The sequence below is a fragment of the Venturia canescens genome, chromosome 2 (genome assembly GCF_019457755.1).
Source record: "Venturia canescens isolate UGA chromosome 2, ASM1945775v1, whole genome shotgun sequence".
Classification (NCBI taxonomy): Eukaryota; Metazoa; Arthropoda; class Insecta; order Hymenoptera; family Ichneumonidae; genus Venturia; species Venturia canescens.
This window is the reverse complement of record NC_057422.1, coordinates 6,750,592-6,773,128: the sequence shown is the minus strand read 5'-3', so window position 1 is coordinate 6,773,128 and position 22,537 is coordinate 6,750,592. Positions and strand designations below refer to the sequence as shown.

The following is a 22,537-nucleotide window of genomic DNA, read 5'->3' as shown; positions in this document are numbered from 1 at the left end:
GCCGTGCTAAACCATGTTAAAAATATTAAGAATTTCAAAATAATAAGAATTTAATAAAATTCGATAAATGTATTTTTTTTAAATATATTATACAATATAAATTTTTTTGGATTTTTCTACCACATAGCTCTCGTGTAATTGAACACTAAAATTCACGTGTATAAGCATAGAGTTTACACATATACAGTTGTACATCTCGTGCATAAGAACTTGGATTTAACGCTCAATTATTCGATAACTATGTGGTAAAAAAATTTGAAAAAAATTGTATTTGTATACTTGATGCCAAAGAATGTTATTACGAAATTTTATCAAATTGTGATTATTTTGATTTCGTTATCCACCCTGCTTAAAGGAATTGATGACACTGAAAAAAATTCCGTGCACCCGAACGAATTCAGTTTTTCTCAACCTATTCAGTTCGGTGGACGACAAAATATTTGCGAAATTAGATCCTCATTTGCAGACGCTCAAACAACTTATTGGTCAAGCCAATAAGACCTTTCTGCATCAAAACAAATGAGGTTAACGCAAGATAATTCCAGGCGATTAAGACACTTGAATTAATTAAGGCAATTCGAGGCTTTTTTTATTTTCGACCAACGTTTTTCTCAATACGTAAATAATAAAATGATCTTAAATCAGAGCAAGAAAATGTTGAATCGACGTTTTTCGAGATCGTCTCATAATTCAACGAATCGACGAAATCTCGAATGAGCTCAATGGCGGAAGAATCTCAGCTTTTGCTAAAAGTGTAGGAAAAGCCATCGGGAGTTCGGTTAAAGTCTAACTTCCCAGGGGGATAAAATCTGCGTGGTGCCGGAGTGGTGAGATCGTTGTAACGAGGTCGGGGAGCTGTCGGAGGTTCGAACTGAGGTCTCGTCGGTGGCGGAGGCTGGTACTGATGAGCTCGATTTTCATAATGGAACTGAGGCTGTGGCTGAGAATAACGAGGTTCCGGTTGAAAAGCTGCGAGAGGTCGATACTGAGGTCGAAAATGTTGTTCCGGTTGGGAAGGATACTGCGGCTGTGGAGGGGGCGGAGGCGGCGGGCGATGTTGAGGTCTCGGATAATAGCGAGGCACTGGTTCCGCTTGATAATACGATTGCTGAGAGTAATGCGATTGAGGTGCAGCCTGAGGCTGATACGGACGCGGAGGCTGCGCGGAAGCTCGATAGTCGGGCGGATTGTACTCGGGCAACGGTTCGTACTCCGGCTGCGGCGCTACGACGGGAGCGGCTGTGGGAATGTGATCTCCGGTTGCCTGGAAATAATGGGTTTTGAGAGTTTCATCGAAAAGACAAGAAACCAGCGTGTGAAAATCTGCTCGATCGATCGAATGGGCGAAAATGTTGCAACTTTTCCGCGGGTTCGAGGTCCGGCAATATTTTTAAAATCACTCAAATACATTGGATCATGAGCGCTGAATAGTCGATGAACTGGCGAGTGATCCGTTTTCAGAGGCACAACGGGAATCGTATCTTCGTTTGATCTAATCGCAGGCTTACTTAAAATTAGGTAATAATGAAAGTGTGATAATGACCTCGAGTTCGTCACGAACCTGGAAACCGTTTTTGCCAGCGGTATAGAAAACGGTTCGCCGATGACCGGTAGGGTCGACGTAGGAGTAAGAACCCTTGCGGTCCCCGTTCGCGTCGCTCTCTTCCTTGAACTCTACGCCGTCTTCCTGGGTGTAAGCAGCACCGAAAGTCCCATCCCCGGCGAGATAACGAGCGTCACTCAATATCGCAGCATCCTGAGACGGTCGATGGTACGATTGGCTCAGGCACGAAGCGGCTAACGACGCCACTATTATCTGATGAAAACGAAATCACGAGTTTTCAAAATCACTCCCCAAAATTGAACTTTTCCGTTAAATTTATTATTAATCAAAGATTCAAGATCGTTGTGTTGGAACGATTTAAAAAATATGATCAAAATTCCAATGATTTTTGTAACTGAAAATCGATTTTTACGACAAAAACGTTCGATCTCTAAAGTCACTCTTCGCGTCTTCACAAATTCGCCATTTCCGTTTGTTGGCAAACAAACAAAAGGTGACTTACAACTACAGCCCGCATGTCGACGAAGCCGAGCGGGATCGCGTTCGAATAATGCACCACGATCGGCCAGGGAGGGGCGTTTTATACCTCGCCTCTCGGACACACTTTTCGTTCTTTCTCAGGATCTTTCTCTGACAGAGTCTCTCCGAAGGTGTGCTCAACGTCCCAAGGATCCTTGGGATCTTGAGCCCCCGTGCAGCTCTCCACTCTCGCGAGCGAGTCGCACGCCTCCCCATTTTCCGGTTGTGACTGCGAGTGCATTTGATTCTCGAGTTGCATCAACGAATCGACGCGGCGAAGATTTCCAAACGTTCTTTCTTCGCGCTATTCTTTAAATTTCAGCCAACGAGTAACCCTCAGCAGCCGCGAGCTTTTCGCTGACGGGGTTACATGGCTGTCGGTTACAAGACATTCGCCATTCCGAGTGATGAGCTCATTGGCTCATGAACTCGTGGGAATCGGAGACGATCGCCAGTGCCATCAATCGCTTCTTCTGGGGAACGTTTCGTTCGGTTCCCGCGGCGACGGGAGACCGGCGAGAGTAAAAGTCGATCATGACGAATCGACTAAAAAGGCGGCTGTCGAATCGACGTTGGGGAGGCACAGAAAATTTTTATTTTTACTCATCCAGAAACGAGAAAAGACAAAAGTCATCGTCACAGAAATTCTTCCACATTTTCTCTGCTATATTCCACGGCAGGCTACCATGCATCGGCCTTTTGTGTGCTGGCACTTCGTGCAGGAAAGTATGAAACTACCACTCCCATCTAAAGTGAATTATTGCACCAATCCGAACAATTTACTTGGGTGCGTGTACAAACAACGAGACATTTCTCCTCATCCGGCACGGATTTTCTAATGCGTTGCAAAAATTTCGCATGTTTGCATCACCGAATGTGCGTGTGTGGGCCTTGAGCACCGATGCAATGACACACGTGCGGCGCTTGGCTGTCGCGATCGCGCGGCGGCAATCAAGTTTTCCCAGAGTTTTGATTGATGCGTTGAAATAAATCTCGATTCACGTGCGAGTTTACTCGAAATATTGGAAAATTTGAACTTTTTCAAATTAAAATAAATATAATTACCGCGGTCGGTAACTAATCTTTCATCGGCAAGACTATAATTTACTTTTTCTCGAGCAGGTAAAAGACAAATTTTATCCACTGTTGATAAATGAATAAGAAAGAAAAAAGGGGACGAAGCTTCGTTTTTACCGATCATGGATCGGTGCGTTTGAACAATTTCTTGTGTAATTAGTCAGTGATAAATCGACGATGAAAGTTGAAATGAGATTTCAACTCGTCCCTGTTCAATCGAATTTTTCAGTCACGTCGATTCACTTACAGTTATCGTTTGATCTATTTTGAAAATCTGTAATGTTCCTTCGTTCGTAAAACATTCCTGAAAACCGAATCGGAGGAATCGAATTATTTCAATTCTGGATGCTCGATGTCACATCGGTGGCTGATGATCATCTGAAAAAGTGATTATCAAACGTAGGAAAAAAAAGAAAACACAGTTTTACGTGCATCCTCGATCCCCCGGCAGAATGAAAAAGAAAAATCGCTGCTCGTGCAAAATCCACGTCGAAATTCCGAATTGACTGTATCATTAGTGCAAATAATTGCATCAAATTTAGAGGAATAAATTTATAACATTTGCCCCAAGACTTGGCGTGTGTTGCCTCATTTTTATTCACGACTAATTCGTTTGAGGACATAAAAATTATTGTTTTCTCAGAAATTATTAAGATTGCAACAATCTGTGGATGCGTTTATTATTTTTTTCTAGAATATGCTAATAATAAATATATCCATAGATATGAGAATTGCCGCAGGAACTTGCAGAACGAATTAGCTAATTTGGAAGAGATTTTCACAACGAAATAACTGCTTCGTCTTAAAAATCCATTTGATTTTTTTGCTCCTTCTTTCCAAAAGAGGCGAACTGACATTCACGAACTTTGCTACACAATAATATTACGACGATATTTCGCTACTGCCGGAGATAATTATTTAATACTCTTTAATGATCCAAAGTTGAAAATTTAATACTTTTACGATACATATCGCCTCGGGAGTACTGTTTTCTTCGAGGAACTTACTTGTTGCACAATTTTAATGTCCACTTTCTATGCTGGCTCGGTGAAAATTGAAAAAATTCTACGTCTTCCATTCACACGGAGCATGAAACAAGAAGCGGTAAAAGAGCGCCCGATGCAGTGCGAACAGCCTAGAATTGTTTGAGTAATCGATCGATCCTCGATCGTGAGAATATCGCTCGAATACGATAAATCGAAGGATCCCAAACCCTAGAAAAGTCAATACGAATATTGAATAAAAAAAAAAATCATAAAAATCCTAATTTCTGCGATATGCAACTGCCACTGCGTAATTGTTGATGGTAAATTTGCAACACTAGGAAATCATAAAGCATGCATGCCATAAATTCTTGGCCGAGTTATTAATTAATGTAGATTTTTTGTTGGAAGTTTGTCAGAACGAGCGTAGTCGAAAATAGTTCTAACTAAAAGAAATTAGAAGTGAAGCTTGGGCGATGGGGACTGGCAAAACGACGTTTTTTCTCAATATTTCGCCGTCATTGTTCACTCGACCTGGGAAAATGGAAGCCAAGGCCGTGCGCTATTCGGACCGCGACGTTCGCGATGTGCACGTAACTGTAAGAACGAAACTGAGAGTCACTAAAATCCATAGGACAAAAGCGAATTTCTACGAGTTTCGTTTGTTTCTGCTCGCAACGTATTATAAGTGAGCCAATTTTTCTTCGCTTTTATTCTTATGAATCGCGCACGATACATTCGTGGCCGTTATTCGCAAGGCGTATAATGACGATTTCACCATCGTTCATCCACAGGTTCCGCGTGTAGCGTTGGAGGGACGATAAAAAAAAGGATATCTGTACTGTGCATTAAACCGATTCGAATGAGGCTCGGACTGGAATATTTGTTCGGTGTATATATATTTTTCGAGATATGTAGGATTGGGCTATTAGGAAAATTGGCGAACTAATACACAGCCATAAATAAAGTTTACAGAGTTGCGGGCTTTTAGTGACTATTTTCGCTGATCCCCGAGGGCAGGGGAATTGCATCCACACAGCTTCCTGGCATTCTATGGAACGGGCGTTACGCCAACGAGAACACATTCCATGGAGCAGTGAGATCTCTTCGCCTGCCTCCCCCTTCGCCCCTCTCGCGCTGCTCTTTCTTCCTCCGTTTCTTCGTCTCCATCGCATTTTCTCCAATTTTCCTCCTCTTTTTGTCTCATTCCGTGTAATAATACCTGCAGGGCCGTGCCCGGTTTGCCTCGTTAGAGAAGGCGAGTGATTCTAAAAGTGGCAAACCACCGACGAGCCGTTTTGCGATACTGCCTTTGGCCAATTACATCGAGCTGACTCGGTGGGGTCTATATAGAAGTCACCGCGTCCTCCGACGGCAGATTTCAACTTAACCCACCAGCACATCCATCGCCGACGAGTACATCGACAGCGAGCTATGACGATATTGACAGTGAGCATTCGCACTTACGATTCTCCATTGTTCCAAGTGCGGTTCTGTTCGTCCTCGGGCTCAGTTTTATCAACGAATTCGTGAAATTTGACTTTTGAGAAACAGTTACCGTGATCCGAAATCCGCGATTTCATTTTCATTCTGTCAACATTTGACGCGGCAAGTTCGATCGCGATTACGCAAGAATCCTCAGATTTTTCTATCCGAAATTCGTGTGCATCGACATTTCTTTTCCATTGTTGTGCGTCGTCAAAATTTCGCTTAGATCGGAATCGAAGTTTCCTCACTTTAAAAAGAAAACTCCCCGATCGAGTGACCAATGCTCAAGACATTCACACATTTTTCGCAATAAATATTACTCAGTGGCCAAAGGAAATTTTCGCGAGATTTTCAATGGGATTTAAATAAAAATAAAAATAAAAATTCTCCATGTTTTCAATTTCATTTTCGTGGAGGAAAATTCTTCAACGATTTCGTAGGAATCTCCTTAGCTGCGATCCACGTTGAGAAGAATCGCAAAATATATTTCGATTTTTTTTTCTAAACGAATGGGAACGGTTACATGAATACCGGTATAACGAGTTCCATGCCATTTTCTCGTGACTAAAAATCCCGCAATCAATCGATAAAAATAATGATTAACTTCGTGCATTCTCGATTTACGAAGCATTCCAAGTCTCGTGCATCGAGTACCCACAATCGTTAATACATCAAATGAGAAGAAGCTCCATCCGAGGATAAACTTTCTAATGTTACATGCAAAGATGTTTGCTCGTTTCAGCATCGATGCAACCTTTACTGTACGACACTTTGTTTGATTCAAGGTTCTACTTCTCACGGTGGTGTCAACGTGCTTGGCGCAACCGGCTGACGAAGCGAAAGATCGGCCGTCACGAGCACCGCAGAGTCAGATCCAGTACAGCAACCCAGAAGGTGAGATTTTTTCGAATTAATTGGCAGACGCAATCGAATCGATGAGAAAATGAACGAATAGTTGTGAAAAAACGTCCTTGTTGCAGTTGAAAAAGGCATAAAATTCTTTCAGGATACTAACCACAAATTATCGTTTCTCATTGAGCTTCACAGAAAATAAGATTAAATCGAAGTGTTTGAGTAAATATCGATCAAATTAAGGTTGTTGCTTAACATTTTCGAGGTCAATAGATCTCTATAAAAATGTTTCTATTCGTTGATGAATATCTCCTGAATGTACCGTTTCAAGGAAAACTGACGTAACCGAACTAATTTTGGAGTAATTAAATGTCGAAGTTGAGTAAAAACGTCATTTCATTGCACCGATTGAACGGAAAGAAATCGTTACCTTCACACTTTTTTGCTCTTCAATGAAGAAATTCATTTGAAAAACGACAGTTCGTATCAGAACGATGCATAGAATGATTTTGCTGAAAAGTGTAGATAGTTTACCGACTTGAAAGACAGGAAACCACCGAAAATATGTGACTGCATCACGATCATATCGGGTTAACTGAGGCCGCGGTGTAGAAATGCGGTAACGTTGCAACTACGAGAGCAACGAGAGAAATTCTTTGACAGGCAGTCGTTGAAATAATAAACTCCAAAAACGCCGGGCGAAACAAGTAACGCGTACACAGAGGCATAGGGCTCACTGCATCCAACCCAGCAGCCGAGTACGAAGAAATTACGCAACGTTGTCAAACTTTGTCTTTATTCCACAACGCAATTTTCAATAACCGAGAATAAATGTTTTATCAAGCTTGAGTGTTTAAAATAAGCGTATTTCTGAATAATAATTCATATTATCATGCACACATTTGAAAATATTCGCATCGTTCATCCGAGTGAATAGTAATCACTCAGTATCTAAAGCTGGCATTGCTGACGTCACCAAGTGTATTAGCATAAGTGCTTCGTCTCTTATCCCCACCCTCTAAAAAGCTTTAGCGACAACCTTAAAAGAAACGAATGCATGAAAAACGCGTGTGAATAATCAATGAATCGACGAAGGTTCAAAGGTCGACTGGAAGCTGTACGCGCCCCAAAACCAGTGGAGATCTCATCTCGAGTCATCGAGGAGACTTGAACGCGCGGAAGCGGGAACGGGCCAGCCGAACTATGGACCGAAGCAGCAGCAGCAAGGCCAAGTGGTCCAAGCTCCGGTGCAAATTGAGCCGCAATATCAGCCGTACTCATCGGTCCCGAGTCACATTAAAAAGCTGATCGTCGAGTCCTACAATCACCAAGGTCCCTACGTCGATCCTGGAGCGTTTTTCTACCAGGCGGTTATTCCAACGGCCGTTTCAGCGTTGGTTCCCCAGGAGAAGAACGGCCAGTACGGGGCCGCGGCGCCGACTCATCAATTGGAACGTGAGTATTTTGCTTCCGCTGTGAACTATCGTGCCGCCGGGCACCAGCCGGACGCCGAGCAATACTACAGCGGCGGCCAGGTCGGCAGAGTCCCGCCAAAGGCTGGAATAAAATACGCGGACGAAGAGAGACTGAGCCAGAGATCGACGGCCCTGCCTTACGGGAGCGTGATCGGGGCGCAGCCTCGCGAAAAGCTCGAATATCAAGCTTACAAGCAAGTCGCACAGCACCAGCAGTTCAACCGAAAGACTTCCGAAGGTCAAGCTCACTTCGCGCAGCATCGAAACCGCGATTTCGACTCGCAATCCCAGTACTCGCAACAGAACAGTCAAAATTCCCAGATCCATTCGCCTTTCGGACAATTCAACAAACAAGCATCCCCAGGCCCTCAACATAACAAACCAATCTCACAGTCCAAGCAGTACAAAGAATTCGACTCGGTCAAACCCACTTCCGAATCCCACTCCGAGCACGACATGCCAATGGCCATCCAACAACTGCTGAGCTACCAAGCTCAGCTCCCCTACAACGTCATCGCCAATCACATTATCTACCGGCCAAAACAACTTTTCATCCCGAAACCTCTGCCGGAGAGCGCCAAACTCGCCAAGCAATACCCCAGCAAAATTTACTTCCTCAAAACCGACGGACAAATTTACGACAGCCCCGAGGTCATTAAGGACCAGAAAAATCACGAGAAAGGCTATTAGAACTCTCGTGGCGAGCGGTATAGATTTTTATAATATGTACATACACTTTTACGAACCAGAGTTCATTATTTACGGCAGTATTATTCGGGTGGTGCTGTTCCAGAGAGTACTTTCATCACAATTATTATTCGAATTCACAAAATAACGACAAATTCATGAATCTTCAGAGTGCAATATTATTTTAGAACGTTTTACTGTTCAGAACGAGTGTTTTTCAGCTCTACGCGCAGTGCTTTTTTTTATTCCAGATACGAAAACCACGATGGCAGTTACTTTGTATCGAGTTTTTTATGCTTCCTTTAAGAATTGTGTAAAATGACGTAATTCATAAACAAATAAACATGTTTCATTGATGTTCGTGTGTTTCAGCGGTTATTTTATCAACTATTAAGGTATTTATCGTTTCAGTTACGCTTCGACGGAAGTGGAAATCGAGCGGTGATTACCAGCTTCAAGAAAAAAGCCATTTCCCCCTTCGTTCTCTTTGCTCTTCTCAACTTTTTATTTTTCATCGAGTTATATTTACATGTGCATTGTGCGTGCAACGTCTCGCGCCATTATTCGATTGGTTTTCACTCCGTTCTCAACAGAATTACTTTCCTCGAGGATCAGGAAGACTTGCAACTTTTACGTTCGCCGCGCGCGGCCGATCCACTCCCGTGGCCTTCGATGAGGTGCACGCCTCGCTGCTTTGCTACGAAGTTTATTTATTCCCGGACATACGCGTGCACTTTTACCGGCATACACCGACATACTTTTATTCCTTTGAGCGCCATACTCCCAGGCGATACCGAAGAAAATCAATCTCCCGGGAGGCCAATCGAATCGGCTCACTGATTTTTAATCGAAATTTAATAAAAGCCACAAACAATTTATCGTTGCACTAATCGGATGGAAACTCCAAAAAAATTCTCATTGGAATCATTAATTCGAACATGCAATTCAACGCAATTGAAAAGAATTTAATGAATTTTCGATTATCGTCGATGAAAAAGCACGCAGAAGGCCGCCACTTCCTCGTTCCATTAATTTTCATAAAAGTCTCTCTGCGAGTACCGGAAAAGCTTCGTCAAAATCAGAGGATAAATTAATTAGCCTAGCTCATCAGGATTACGTTGATTTTTTCCAGCGAATCACGCGCTATCGCCGCTCGTATAATTGAAAAGTAGTTCTCGTTAAGTAGCGAGTTCCCAGGAAGCATTGTAACGAGGCTGACACGGGCAGTGGACTTTCGCGCATGCAGAAAGTGAGAGGACGGATGGAATACGTCTCGTATCGGATACATTCCGCTATCCCGAGAATATACGCACCCGAACACCGCGAATGTTCAACTAACAGACACTTTTTATAGCACTTTAGTCGACGCGGAGGAAAAAAGAGGACGGAAAAGGAGCAATTTTCCGGCTGGAGATAAATTGCAGGTTATGGCAATGTTACTGGTACGAAGACTCTCTCGCCTCCGTACGAATATGATGAATAAAAATAAAGTTTATTTAAGTGCTGCCTCGTTACATGATTCTGATATTCTTATTACTGACTGCGAAAATATTCGTAGGGCGCACGTGACTCTTTGAGCTGTCGAGTATGTGTGTCGATGGGTGTCAAAATGCTATAATTATCTGAGAATGTGCAGCAACGTCGAACGAAAATGAGTTTCGTTAATTTACGAAACTTTGCGAACGATCGAGCTACGATTTTCGTGCGAATTGGTCATTTATCGAAACGGAATTGTCGAATTAGGAAGCGTGCATTTTTGGGAAAAAATCGATGAAATTTTGTGTCCCCGTGCTTCCATTTATGTGGATTCGTTCCAAGGAGTGGGATGCGGGGGAAAAATGATTTCACTTTTCCGTGTCCGCTGCTATTTTATTCACTGACAAATTGTTACTTCTGTTATCTCAGATGAATGAAATTCGTAATTATTTTGCTAGAACAACAACTACCGAGCGATGATTGTTTGCTGCAACGATAAAAGTTACGACACTTTTACCGTAACAGGAATCTGATCGATCTCTCAATGGAATAGATCAGCCTCGTGCGAATCACTCAAAAGGGAACATAAAGAACGGAAAAACGAGCTGGCAGCGACGTTGCGCAATCGAGTCCGTCGAACCCAAAAACATCGGAGAAAAACTCCGTATCGCTACGAATAAGTTTTCCCGGTTTTAACTGATATACGATTACCATATAAATGCTCACCGTATACGGAGCATTTCTCGTTCGGTCAAACTCTCCGAAAACGCAGCGACAGACACCGTCTGGATCGCTCCACGTGTGCTTTAGATCCACTTTGCCAAGTAGGTTATACTCGTTTAATCTACTAACTTCTTTTTTCATCGCTCCGTTAACTGGATCCGTGAACTCAAGCGATCGAGGAAATGAACGAGGTGCGTATCCAACAATCTCATTTATCCAGTCCCGAAAGCCCATTTTTTTATGATGAGCTTTTTCCAACCGCTAGTCTGAATGGAGCTTCGAAGATTCTTTAAGGTAGATTATGCCCGAAGGATCGTATTTTATGGGTGTCTAAATTGGATCGATTTTTACTTCCTAATTGAAGATATTATCACTTTAAATTAATGTCAGAGTTGCTCATTCGAAATTGTGAATACACTTTTTTAACTTATCTTTTAGCGAATAAAATTACAAGCCATCAATTAATCGGGGATCCATCACTGATTGAACCCGAAATTTCATTCGTCCCTGGCGAAAATACTACAGTTTTTTACGTTAAAAATGGCATTAGAGAGAGCAAAGGATAAACACAAGAAGAAGAAATGAAATGCCGAAATAAGCAAATGTGAGGTTATACGAGTGCTCATTAACAATTACGTTCAATCTTTAACAAAATATATCTTTATTTCTAGTAAGAGAATCGTCTCGAATTCTTTTCTAAACCTTCATGATATGCTCGATTGTTATTGTGTACTTTTTCATAGACTTCGTAAGAAGTGTTCATTCGTTGTATGGAAAGATAGACGACTTTTTAAGCATATAGTCTCTGTAACCCTGCACATTTTTCTTCATATTTAAACACGTTTATCTCAATAGTCAATAAGACGAACCCATTAAAATTTGATACGCGTGTCAGTCGAGTACCCATTTAAACTCTGTGCAAATTTCAAGATTTTCTTAATAAAATCGTTTCGTGCATAAACTAACTTAAATGACAGTTTTACCTTGTGTTTTATCGTTGTTTTGAAAATACAACGAATTATCTATTGTATTTTTTCGTTTTTATCATTTATGATGCCATGCAGGTGAAAAGTTGGACTTTGAGTGCACTTGTAAGAAACAAAAAAGATGAAAAAATTCATTTGAAACTTTCATTTGTCCAGCTTTTCGGCAACGTTTTTATAATGCTTTCGCTGACGTAGGATTTTTTTCATAACTCTTTGAAACAGTGTGTTGGCGCGTGTTATTTCTTTCCATGAAATCTTGAAACCTTACGAGTGAGAATGTCATTGAATTCGAATGTTAAAAAGCATCGAGAAATTTCTGGTTCACACTCAACCGGGTGATTGTAAGCGACGTATATGAACATGTATGCGATGAAATAGAGGTGGTGGCTTTTTGCGCGTTGCAACGCGCGAGTTTGGCGAGTTTAATAGAGAGCTGTGAGGTTCGGACTGGCTCACTATAAAGTTGTTCCGAGAGGCGCGCGCCCGCCTCAGAAACACTCAACCCTCGAACATGACAAGGCATTGGCTCGTCGTCATGACGAGATTACAGGTAAGTGATCGAACTCGTTACGGTTCAAGCTAATTTTCACTAATTATTGCAACGTACTATTATCAGCTCAGAGTGGTGAAAAATGGCGACTGACGTACGATTTAATTTCGCATTATTTTCGTTACGAATTCCTGTGGAATTACGATCACTGCGGAAACGTTTATCTCGATACGCATCACGATTTTTCTCCAAAGCAAACACAAGTTCGAGCCTCGAATATCATTGCGTGAGTGTATGTGCGTGTGGAAATAAAAGATCTTTCATTGTCAACTCGGTAAAATTTTTTCTATAATGCAACACAAGCCACAGTTTTAGTGCCGAGTGTGCTTGGGTATTTGGAAAAATATGAATTGCGAGAAAACTGTCAGCTCACCGGTTCGTTAGATTGATTTTTAGGACGTTCATAAAGAAAGCGATTACTGTCGATATTAATTTTCAAAATTCATTTTCTGCGCTCACCATACCAATCGCTGTTCCACTTCCGCTGGGAGATTTATTCGTTTTCATTGAAACGGGCCAATGTTGATTTTTCCATCCATTCGAATCGTAATTTTTCAATTCTTTGATATAAGTAGGAACCTGTTGGATCTTTATTTTTTGGATCACGCGAGAAATAAATTTGTTTTCTATTCGATTTACGGCGTTCCGGGTATTCCGATGGATAACATTTTTTAAGGACTCGCCGGTCTCAGAGGCCAGTGTTGAATTCGTGCCTGACTTTCTATTCCCTCACGTAATTCCAGCAGTAGAGCGCTTCATACGCCGGTTTCCTGTAAACGTCGGTGTTTCGTTCTCGATGCACCGTGTACGAATCCGACATTGTTGCCTTTCCAGTAGCTTAATCTCGATCTCCGGAGCTCGCTACAAGCGCTCCCGTAGAGATGAGACGCTTCATTTTCAAATGTCAGATCCTAGTAACCACCGACATTCACCTCTCCAAGAGGTTCATTCTCAATAACGACACAACACGAACTTGCCGATGAAGAACAAGCCTGCACGGAGAAAACGAGGCCGAAAATTCTAGATTTTATTTGATTTGATTTCATATTTAATTATAATACCTCAGTAAAACTTTTGGGCAATGCGTGATATTACAGAATAAGTATAACTAAATTACTAGGAGAATATAAAAAAATAAATAATATGAAGTACGATGTGCGGTAAAGAGCAAAACAATGCAATTGGTGAGAAGAATGGCATGGAGAAAAAACTATAGCATAAGCAGAGTATCACACATCAAGCCGAATCACACAAAATAAAAAATCATACAAAGTTACGAAATCGTACAAATCATGAAATCGGGAATCATGAATCAGAAAAAAATTATAATAACTTCATACGAAATCATACAAAATAAAAAATCATACAAAATCTATTCCTAGAGGAAAGTACTAGGAATATAATGTCTCGGGGACAGTCGTACTGGATTGCAGCATTAATTCGAAGAGCAGTAATAAGAATTGTTCTATCCACCATAGTAAAAAGACGAATAGCCATACCTTTTATTCAAAATACTCAGGAGCGTTTTTCTCTATAAGCATAGTAAAAAATGTTTTCAGTCACTTGAAATCTTTATATTGTTAAGCCTTTTATTAAAAATACACAGGTTCATTTTTCTCTATAAGCATAGTAAAAAATGTTTTTCAGTCACTTGAAATGTTTATATTGTTAAGTATGTTCGGGCAACCCTAAAAAAAACTATATGCATCGTAAAATGTCACACTTATTCGGTGTATATTCGTGTATTCATCATAGAATTGACTATGCTGGCAGTCAAAATTTGTGATTTTCAATGCATTTCCACTTATCAGTAAGTGCTGGTCTGACATACGACGAATAACACTCGAAAACAAAACTTAATCAATTTCTTACGTGCATCACTTTTTGCTATCGACATAAGGCTGTTTAGAATTTAAGGGACGAAAAATTGTAAAATTCAATAAATACCATGCTGTTTGTAATCGGTGCGTAAATAGTTTGAAAATTTTTGAAAAATAATATATATTCCTCACTATACAAAACGAATTCGTTTTCTCCGTGTAAGACACCTTCATTATTACACGAAGATCGAAATGGGCTGCTACGCCATTTGCAGAAAGAATAATATTCAATCCCAAGCACGATGCACGTCGTCCGCAATCGAACAGTTCGAACATCCATAAAGTTTTGAACAGCCTCGTAAGACTCGCATCGGGCTATTAATTGATTGTAAAGTACCATGAAATTTTCACCTTTCTTGTAAATGCCATCTTGAGTTCGGGATAAGCGAACGATCGATGGATCTTTTACGTCCTACAAACTTCATCGATAAACTTCGAGTGCGCGCATGGAGTAAAAGTAGAATCCAGAAATGGGACTAGACATACATATATATCGCCCACGCTCAGTCACGAACTTGTTGTAGGGGAGTTCGTCCGAGAGCAAAAACTTTCTCTTCCATAAACTTGATCGGTGGTAAATGGTAAATCGTCTGGGAAAACTTACACGCTCGAACGATTAAGTCGTGGAAGCCTATCATAAGATAACGCGTTAATTCATGTGCCTGTCCTGCTACGAGTATCCAACTTGATTTTACAGTCGATAAGCTCATGCTGCTACGAGTTTAATTAACAATCGACCGTGCGTGGCAGAATTGTAAGAAAATTTGGTGTACTCACTGTTGGGACTTTGCTAACTTTGGCTTATCGATCGATCTTTTCCCTCTCAGAAAGTGATCGACTTTTGATTAAAAGCAGTTTCGTGAGCACCGAGCGAATCGACGGAGCTTCAAAAATTCGTTCAATTTGAATGAATGAACTTTGAAAATTCACTAGAAGCTTCAATCTTCCTCGCTCAATCCACAATTCATTTTGCAACCGTTAAATATCCGGTGCATCTATCCACAGATAATATTCTTGGTGTTACTGCCGTTGTGCTCAGCCCAGTTCTCCATCAGTGGACCAACTGACGGTAACCGACGTGCCCAGGGGCTCAAGTACAGTCAGGAGAAAGGCATCGAGTACGAGGACCAGAGAGGTATAAAAAATGTTTGAATAAAAAGGGATAAAGGACAAAATCGGTTGTATGTAGACGTGAAAAATAAAGGTCAAGAAAAACGGCATTGTAGCGACGACCACAGTGATGTTGATGTTGAAAAATAAATTTTTTCATTCGCGTATAACGAGTTTTACAATTGTTTATAGGCTCAGGCCAAAATGTGTTCGTTTGTCAATGAAAAAAGTTGTTTGAAGGGAAGTAATGTCCTTTCGGGCGGGATTTCGTTGTGGAGAGTTGAATTAATACGTTCTTGGCTCAGTGATAAGGATCGCGAGCGCCTTTGCAGGATACTCGTGCACAAAGTTTCCTTTCACGTGAAAGGAAAACGCGAGTTCCATTAAACTTTTTGTTGTATCGGCGCCAATATAATCGTTTGAACGGCGCCAGTCGACGGGACTAATTCAACATTCCGTTGGATAACGCGTGTTCGTTTTTTTCTTTACGCAAGCGTCTCTTGGAGCTGGAGATTTTTCGATCCAAGGTGCTTCGGACGGGAACAGCGACTTCAAGATCGTCGGTGCATCGGACGGGAACGCGGATTTCCAGATTCACGGTGCTTCCGACGGAAATGCCAATTTCCACATCCAGGGTGCGACTGACGGAAACGCCAATTTCCAGATTCAAGGAGCGACCGATTCCAACGCTGATTTCAGGATCCAAGGACCCACTGACGCGAATGCCCGCTATCAGGCTCAAGCGGCAGAAGCAGGACCCCAGTCCGTCATTCAGCGACCCTACGAGGCTGAACAGGGGCGAGGAAGGGCTCTGCAGTACCGTGATCCGAGCGGTGAGTGAGCGATTCGCCACGATTGCCTTATCAGCTTCGATCAGACCCTCGGAAACGCGTTGACCCGATTTATCCCCGCAGGCTTGAGCGTCAATTGGAAGTCTTATCACAGCGCGCCGCAACATCCACCCCAGCATGCCCTTCAACCCACTCACAATGCGTTCGTGCCCCACGACGCCGTCCCCCAACAAGCTCCAGCTCCGCGGCACCGGCAGGCTCAACGTCAGCATGCGCCTGCCGCCCAACCTGCGCAACAACCTCAAGTCCCGCCGAATTACAGGCCCTACGAGAACGCTCCGCCCTCGATCAAACAGTTGCTTCAATTCCAGCAGCAAATACCCTATTTGAACATCATCCCCGAGCAGTACAGGTAACATTTAGTACCGAGTCTGCATGCGGAGAAGTCGGAAAAAGGAGAATTTGCTTAATTGGGGAGGAAAAACGTATTTAGAGGCCCCCAGCTCCGAGAGAGAGTTCCAAAACACTCAGTTTCGATAAATAATGCCGTCACCATTTGCAGATACGATGCCATCAACGCTCAGCCCGCCCCGGCGCCAGCGCCCCAGCAAGAATACGAGCCCAGAGCGCAGAAGGCTCGTCACCAACCGAACGAGCAGAACCAGTACCGCAGCCAGTATCGCGGCAAGTCGAGAGGTCCATCCCGGAGCAAGCGTCAGACTCATCAGCGCCAAGCTCACCAACAGCCGCAACGCGTTGCCCAGGCCCCCGCGGAGCCGCAGCCACACTATTCGACGAGCGTTCCTTCCAGGATTCAGGAGCTTCTGAAGTTCCAGTCTCAGATTCCCTACGTCAATCACATCCCCGAGCAATGGAGGTATGACCATCGAGTTTCTGAGCCTCGAGTAGAGTCCGGCACGTTTGAGCTCATCAAGAATTTACCCAATGGGTGATTATTCCTCGCAGATACGACGCTTTGGCCGCTGGGCAAGAACAAAAGCAGGAAATCACCTACCAAATTCCAAAACAAGCAGAACCGATTCGAAGACAGCCTCATCCGAGGGAAAAAAGGCAGGCGCCACAGCAGCAGTCCCAAATCCGCCAGTACCGACAGCACCCGCAACAACAGCAAGCCCAGCAACAACCAGCCAGACAGCAGCCTCAGTACCAGAGAATCTCGCAACCACCACCGGAGCCTCAACCTCAGTACTCGACCAACCTCCCGTCGCAGTTGCAACAACTTTTGAAGTTCCAGGCTCAAATACCCTACGTCAATAGCATCCCCGAGAAATTTAGGTGAGTCCGCGAGGACGATCTCGACATCAACTGGCTATCGGACAGGAATAATTGGAAGAACATTTCGTCGCACTATCTTGCGAGATCAAGGTCCAAATAATTGTGATTTTGTCTCAGGTACGAAAATTTACTGGCAGCCCAAGGCGGCCAGCCGGGACACGCGCCCTCTAGACAAAAGCGTCAAGCTCCGTATCAGCAACATCAACAGCAACGACAACCGAGTCCACAAGCCCAGCAGCCCCAGTACCAGAGGATATCCCAACCGCCTCCGGAGCCGCAGCCACAATACTCGAGCAGCGTTCCAGCCTCGATACAGAAAATCCTGCAGTTCCAATCCCAAACTCCTTACAACATAATCGCCAATCAGATATCTTATCGTCTTGATAAACCCTACGTTCCTGAACGCGTCCAAGCGCCCCAGGCTCCGCAGTACCAACAGCCTCAAGCTCCCCAGTACCGACAGCCCCAGCAGCCAGCTCCCTATCGAGCTCAGGCTCAGCCCTCGTACCCTCAACCTCAAGGTCAGCCATCCTATGCTCAGCCTCCAGGAGGCTACGCCCAGGCCCAGAACAACGTGCGTCCAGTGACTGAGAATCAGTACTGAGAACGTTCTCAGTGATTTTACGTTGGACGTCCCTTGATGACATCCAACTTCAGCATCAAGATCCAGAGAAGGTCTGATATTTTGGTGACCAGGGAGGGGAGAGATCGGATTGAAGTACCGCGCGAAGGCCACCGGACAGCCGCTGTGACTCAGAACTTCGGAGAGCGAGGTGAACGGAAACTAAATTCAAAGATCACTGACCTCGCGCCATTTCGTGCGGACCCCTCCACCATTTTGTCCAAATCAATAATTCCCAGACCGTCATAGTGATTCGGTTGGTACAGAGGTCGATATGAGCACGCAATGTGATATGTATTGAAAGAAAGTTTATTTTTTATACCACGTAATACGTTTGTAATAAATATATTTCTAAAAAAACAACGCGTCCAGTGTCGAGAATGGTTATTTTCGTTCCTAATTTTCCTACTCGTTTGCGGAGCATGCGAACGAGCGTCGAAGGATTATAACGAGATACGTGTTACGCGGAAGAAAGTGAATCGAGCGTAACGCGTGCATGGATCGATTTCCTGCATATGCAAATGGGCGTGTCAGAAATTCGAGTATATCCCTGCGCTCGGAAGCCTTCTGTTTCTCCGCCCGATGCTTGTTACGCTCTCAACTGATCGTATCTCATTTCTAACACGGTCAGCTCAATACAAACATCGATCGAACGATTTCTATTGATATTTATTGTAACGCGAATGCTGATTGTGTTCGCCACAAGTCTCTGTGGCGAACAGATCGCCTCGGATGAAAATCGAGCATTAAACACGAGAGAAACTTCAACATTTCAAACGAAATTCAATAGCCCCCGACTCACGTGCCTTTTTTCCTAACTTACCCTGACGCAATTTTATTTATTAGCTTTTTTATGCCTTCTCTTCGCGTATCACTTCCTCGCTCGGCAGAAAACAAGGGTAGGGACCTCACGCACACACAATAAACCCCTTCCAATCAATGCTACTGACCCACAATCACGTAACTGTCTGCTTAATACGTATATCCCCATACGCGTATCAATATCCACAGAAAAGGGGTCGCGTGGGGACAAACTGCTAAAAATTTCGTAGCCAGCGAAGCATGAAAGCTGCTCGAACGCACATATAGATGTGAGTCGCGAATTGGGCGCCAGTTCGCGCACATTCATACTGCAAACTCGATCGAGCTTCTCGCATCGCCATGAAATTTTTTGTAAGTTCACTCCGTTTTATTATCGCGGCTTCTCTCTTTTTTTCTGCATATATCTTTTCTTCTCCGAACTGCGAATGTATTTGGGTATTCGATCGAACTTTTGTCCATTCCGCAGATTTTAATGTGCGTCCTTGCACCAATGTGCGCCAGTGATCTCGTCCAGGACTATGACGGATTGCTCCAAGAACATCTATCCGGTGAGCTTTTATCGCTAGTTTTTATCGAAAAATGTGGTTGAACTCTCGAACCCGCAAAGTAAAACGAAAATGTCCCTTTGCTCGATGAATCGAAGAATCGAAGCTCGCCGGCAGTTTGTTTCATCGATAAACGACATTTTCCCACCCTTTGTCGTCAAATAATGGAGAGTTTTTTCAGAACCTCTTCGTGTGAGGAGACAAACGCGCCAACAACAACAACCCCCTCAAGAGCCAGTTCCGCAGTACCGGCCCTATTCTCAAGCCCCGGCCCAGATCAAGCAACTGTTGCAGTTCCAACAGGCCCGCGATCCCGTCGTCAACATCCCAGCTCCACCGCCACCAAACTTCGGTGCAGCACCTCAGGGCAATCCCCAAGTCCAGACCCAGGCCCAGACTCAGGGTGGTGGCTATCGACCTCAAGTGCAGTTCGGGAACCCTCCTCAACAGCCGTCGTACCAAAACCAAGCCGCGGCTCAGTATCGACCTCAGGGACAGCCTCAGGGACAACCTCAGTACCAACAGCCCCAAGGGCAACAGCCTCAGTACAATCAGGGACAGTATCAAGGTTAAGATTTCGTCGTAGGGAAGAGAAAAACAGAGAAAGTTCCTGTCACGAAGCATATGCAAGGAATTTTGATCTGATGGTGAACATTAAGGTAGCTCATGCACGAAATGTTTTTGTTTAAAAAGTCTTGATATTCACACAGAGTTTCAATGGGTAGTCGACCGACGAGCACATCAAATTTTAAAGGCTTCGTCTTATTGGTTATTTAGATAAACGTGTTTGAATATGAAGAAAAATACACAGGGTTTTAGGGACTATGCGCGAAAAAAATCGTTTATCTTTCCGTATAACGAATGAACGCTTCTTACGAAGTTTATAAAAAAAGTACACAGTAACAATGGAGTATATAATGAAGGCCTGGGAAAGAAATTCGAGACGATTGTCTTACTAGTGACAAAAATATGTTGCGTTAAAGATTGAACGAAATTGGTGAAATGAGCACTCGTAACCTCGCATTTGCTCATTTCAGCATTTTGTTTCTTCTTGGCTCGGGCCATTCCTGTCATATGGCCTTCTGTTTTTTTATTGATCATTTTTTCTTGATCCATTTTCCTTTATGTTTATTCTTTGCTAAGGCGATTTTTAACATAAAAAACTGTAGTTTTTTCGCCGGGGACGAATGAAATTTGGGGTTCAGTCAGCGATGGATCCCCGATTAATTGATGGCTTGCAATTTCATTCGCCAAAAAATAAGTTGAAAAAATTTATTTCAAATTTTGAATTAATAACTCTCTGACACTAATTTAGAGTTGTAATATCGTCAATCAGGAAGTGAAATCGACCGAATTTAGACACCCATAAAACACGATCTTACGGGCATGATCTGCCTTAATAAACAAAATGTGAATGGAAAAGTCGAGTGCAAATTCAACGATAATATTCTGTGACATTTGACTTTGGAGGGAGAAAACCAATTCGTTTTTCATCGTTTCGTCTTTTCCTCCAACGTTGTATTGACGTAATAATAATTACACGAACGTGCCCACCGTGAATTCTAAAGTTGCCACTTCGTCGTCAACGATATTCCATCCCCTCACGAATAAGAAATTTTTTTACTGTCCTCGTCCTCACTCCTTTTTCAAAAAAAGTTACGAGTCAAGCTGATTGACGTTTCAACCCAATCCTGCATCAAGATCAAGAATTACCTCGCGAAAAGTCAACTGGATGTGCCTCGATCGCCCTTGACTCAGGCCTGTGCAGGTCCAGTTTTTCAAAACCATATTCCCGTCAATCGCGAATGTCTTATTTGCAATTATTTGAATAAACCATTTAAAAACAAGATTCCCCGTCTCCTGCTTCTCCCACAACGGATTTTCAGCGCTGGCAAACGAGTATTCAGAATTTTTTCGACTCTGCTTTCTCAAATGGTTTTTCTCGCAGGGATCACGATCGCTGCTTTCACGAGTGAATGCTTCTCTCGAGAGGGGAGATCTAGTATGCATTTATCGTGCATGTGCTCCTGATTATACAGCTGTAGCTTAAGGTTCATGCAGGTGGACGAGTCTGCCTTCTCGATACGTGCTTACGTTCTTACGCTTGTTCAGAAAAGCCTCCGTGCGCGTAGATTTATATCGACAAAAATTGCGATCGACTCGTAGCACAACCTGCTTTCCAGCCACTATTTCCGGTAACTCGAACAGTCAGTTTGCCCCATTCAAAGGTATAACGAGGGTCACGAAGCTTATTTATTAACTAGCAAGACTTACAATCATCGAAGAAATTGCTTCGTTACAATTCTAATTTAGATTCATAAACACACGTGATAAAATGAAGTTAAAACGCTCCAATTTTATCAAGATAAAATCGTACCGTCGTCGAGCAGCAATCGAAAGTGTTTCACTCTCCTCTCGCCTTGCTATTTACCAACAATTTGATTATTCCGACCGTTCATCATTCAAGTCCTTTTTCTGCTGGTTTGAAAAAGCACGAGAAGCCCATAAATCCTGTCATATGACACGAGAAAATTTGGAGATTGGCGGGCTGATACAATAATGAGCACACATACGAACACAGAGAAAATACGAGGGGGCGCCCCCCGTAACTCGTCACTTGAGAAATCAAGGTATCATCGCACCAGTGGTTGCACACAAGGGGCGTATCTCAGCCTCGTGCTAAGTCCTGCTCCTACCTATATAGGTATATCGATGCTACGCCCTTTCACAGATACGAATCGTACTGGCATCATCCCTTCCTTTTATGTGTATGCCGAGTCCATGCATAAACATATTTTTATAGGGGGATTTTCGGTTGAAATTCTTCCAGCAATTCAGTCTTCGAGATCTTGATTTTTCAAATTCTTCAAGTTCCGAAGTGACACTTTCTCTGGTCCAGTGCTCGTTGAGCAATATTTCGCTAGTCGAAAAACTTTATTCAGGAAATACGTGAAAATTGTGATATTTAAAAAATATTTGTTGTCATTGATTACTTATTGTTATCGATCGTTATTGATAATTATCGGGTTTCTGTCGAAAGGAAAACGCTCGGGATACTGGATTTGTAAAAAATTTGAAAAATCAGTGTTGG

The 22,537-nt window shown here is 43.0% G+C and overlaps 4 protein-coding genes across 5 annotated transcripts; 3 read left to right on the top strand and 1 right to left on the bottom strand.

Moving 5' to 3' along the window:
- Positions 1-563: 563 nt before the first annotated feature.
- Positions 564-2,143, bottom strand: LOC122405993 (Cuticular protein 100A). 2 transcript variants are annotated; one of them, XM_043411121.1, is made up of 3 exons: positions 2,067-2,143; positions 1,544-1,816; positions 564-1,264 (listed from the first exon to the last, which is right to left on the bottom strand). In XM_043411121.1, exons 1-3 carry the CDS (start codon positions 2,079-2,081, stop codon positions 737-739), a joined length of 816 nt encoding a protein of 271 aa, XP_043267056.1. In that variant the 5' UTR covers positions 2,082-2,143; the 3' UTR covers positions 564-736. The 2 variants fall into 2 exon arrangements, with proteins under 2 accessions (XP_043267056.1, XP_043267057.1); XM_043411122.1 differs by having other exon boundaries at positions 1,562-1,816.
- A 3,368-nt stretch (positions 2,144-5,511) lies between these two features.
- On the top strand, positions 5,512-9,001 carry LOC122405915 (uncharacterized). Its single transcript, XM_043410991.1, has 3 exons — positions 5,512-5,592; positions 6,417-6,525; positions 7,579-9,001. Exons 1-3 carry the CDS (start codon positions 5,578-5,580, stop codon positions 8,646-8,648), a joined length of 1,194 nt encoding a protein of 397 aa, XP_043266926.1. The 5' UTR covers positions 5,512-5,577; the 3' UTR covers positions 8,649-9,001.
- Positions 9,002-11,902: 2,901 nt separating this feature from the next.
- On the top strand, positions 11,903-18,442 carry LOC122407236 (mediator of RNA polymerase II transcription subunit 15-like). The gene is made up of 8 exons (XM_043413311.1): positions 11,903-11,908; positions 12,294-12,380; positions 15,266-15,395; positions 15,865-16,203; positions 16,285-16,573; positions 16,724-17,038; positions 17,128-17,457; positions 17,575-18,442. Exons 1-8 carry the CDS (start codon positions 11,903-11,905, stop codon positions 18,059-18,061), a joined length of 1,983 nt encoding a protein of 660 aa, XP_043269246.1. The 3' UTR covers positions 18,062-18,442.
- Positions 18,443-19,189: 747 nt separating this feature from the next.
- Positions 19,190-20,225, top strand: LOC122406400 (ATP-dependent RNA helicase DHH1-like). Its single transcript, XM_043411825.1, has 3 exons — positions 19,190-19,252; positions 19,368-19,449; positions 19,628-20,225. Exons 1-3 carry the CDS (start codon positions 19,241-19,243, stop codon positions 20,017-20,019), a joined length of 486 nt encoding a protein of 161 aa, XP_043267760.1. The 5' UTR covers positions 19,190-19,240; the 3' UTR covers positions 20,020-20,225.
- Positions 20,226-22,537: the final 2,312 nt, after the last annotated feature.

Coding starts and splice junctions, on each gene's coding strand:
- LOC122405993 (XM_043411121.1), bottom strand. Junction 1,265..1,543: donor AGGTTCGTGACGAACTCGAG/GTCATTATCACA, acceptor CATTATTTCCAG/GCAACCGGAGATCACATTCC.
- LOC122405915 (XM_043410991.1), top strand. Junction 6,526..7,578: donor CCAGTACAGCAACCCAGAAG/GTGAGATTTTTT, acceptor GAATCGACGAAG/GTTCAAAGGTCGACTGGAAG.
- LOC122407236 (XM_043413311.1), top strand. Junction 16,204..16,284: donor GCAGTACCGTGATCCGAGCG/GTGAGTGAGCGA, acceptor TTATCCCCGCAG/GCTTGAGCGTCAATTGGAAG. Junction 17,039..17,127: donor CACATCCCCGAGCAATGGAG/GTATGACCATCG, acceptor TATTCCTCGCAG/ATACGACGCTTTGGCCGCTG.
- LOC122406400 (XM_043411825.1), top strand. Junction 19,450..19,627: donor GCTCCAAGAACATCTATCCG/GTGAGCTTTTAT, acceptor GAGTTTTTTCAG/AACCTCTTCGTGTGAGGAGA.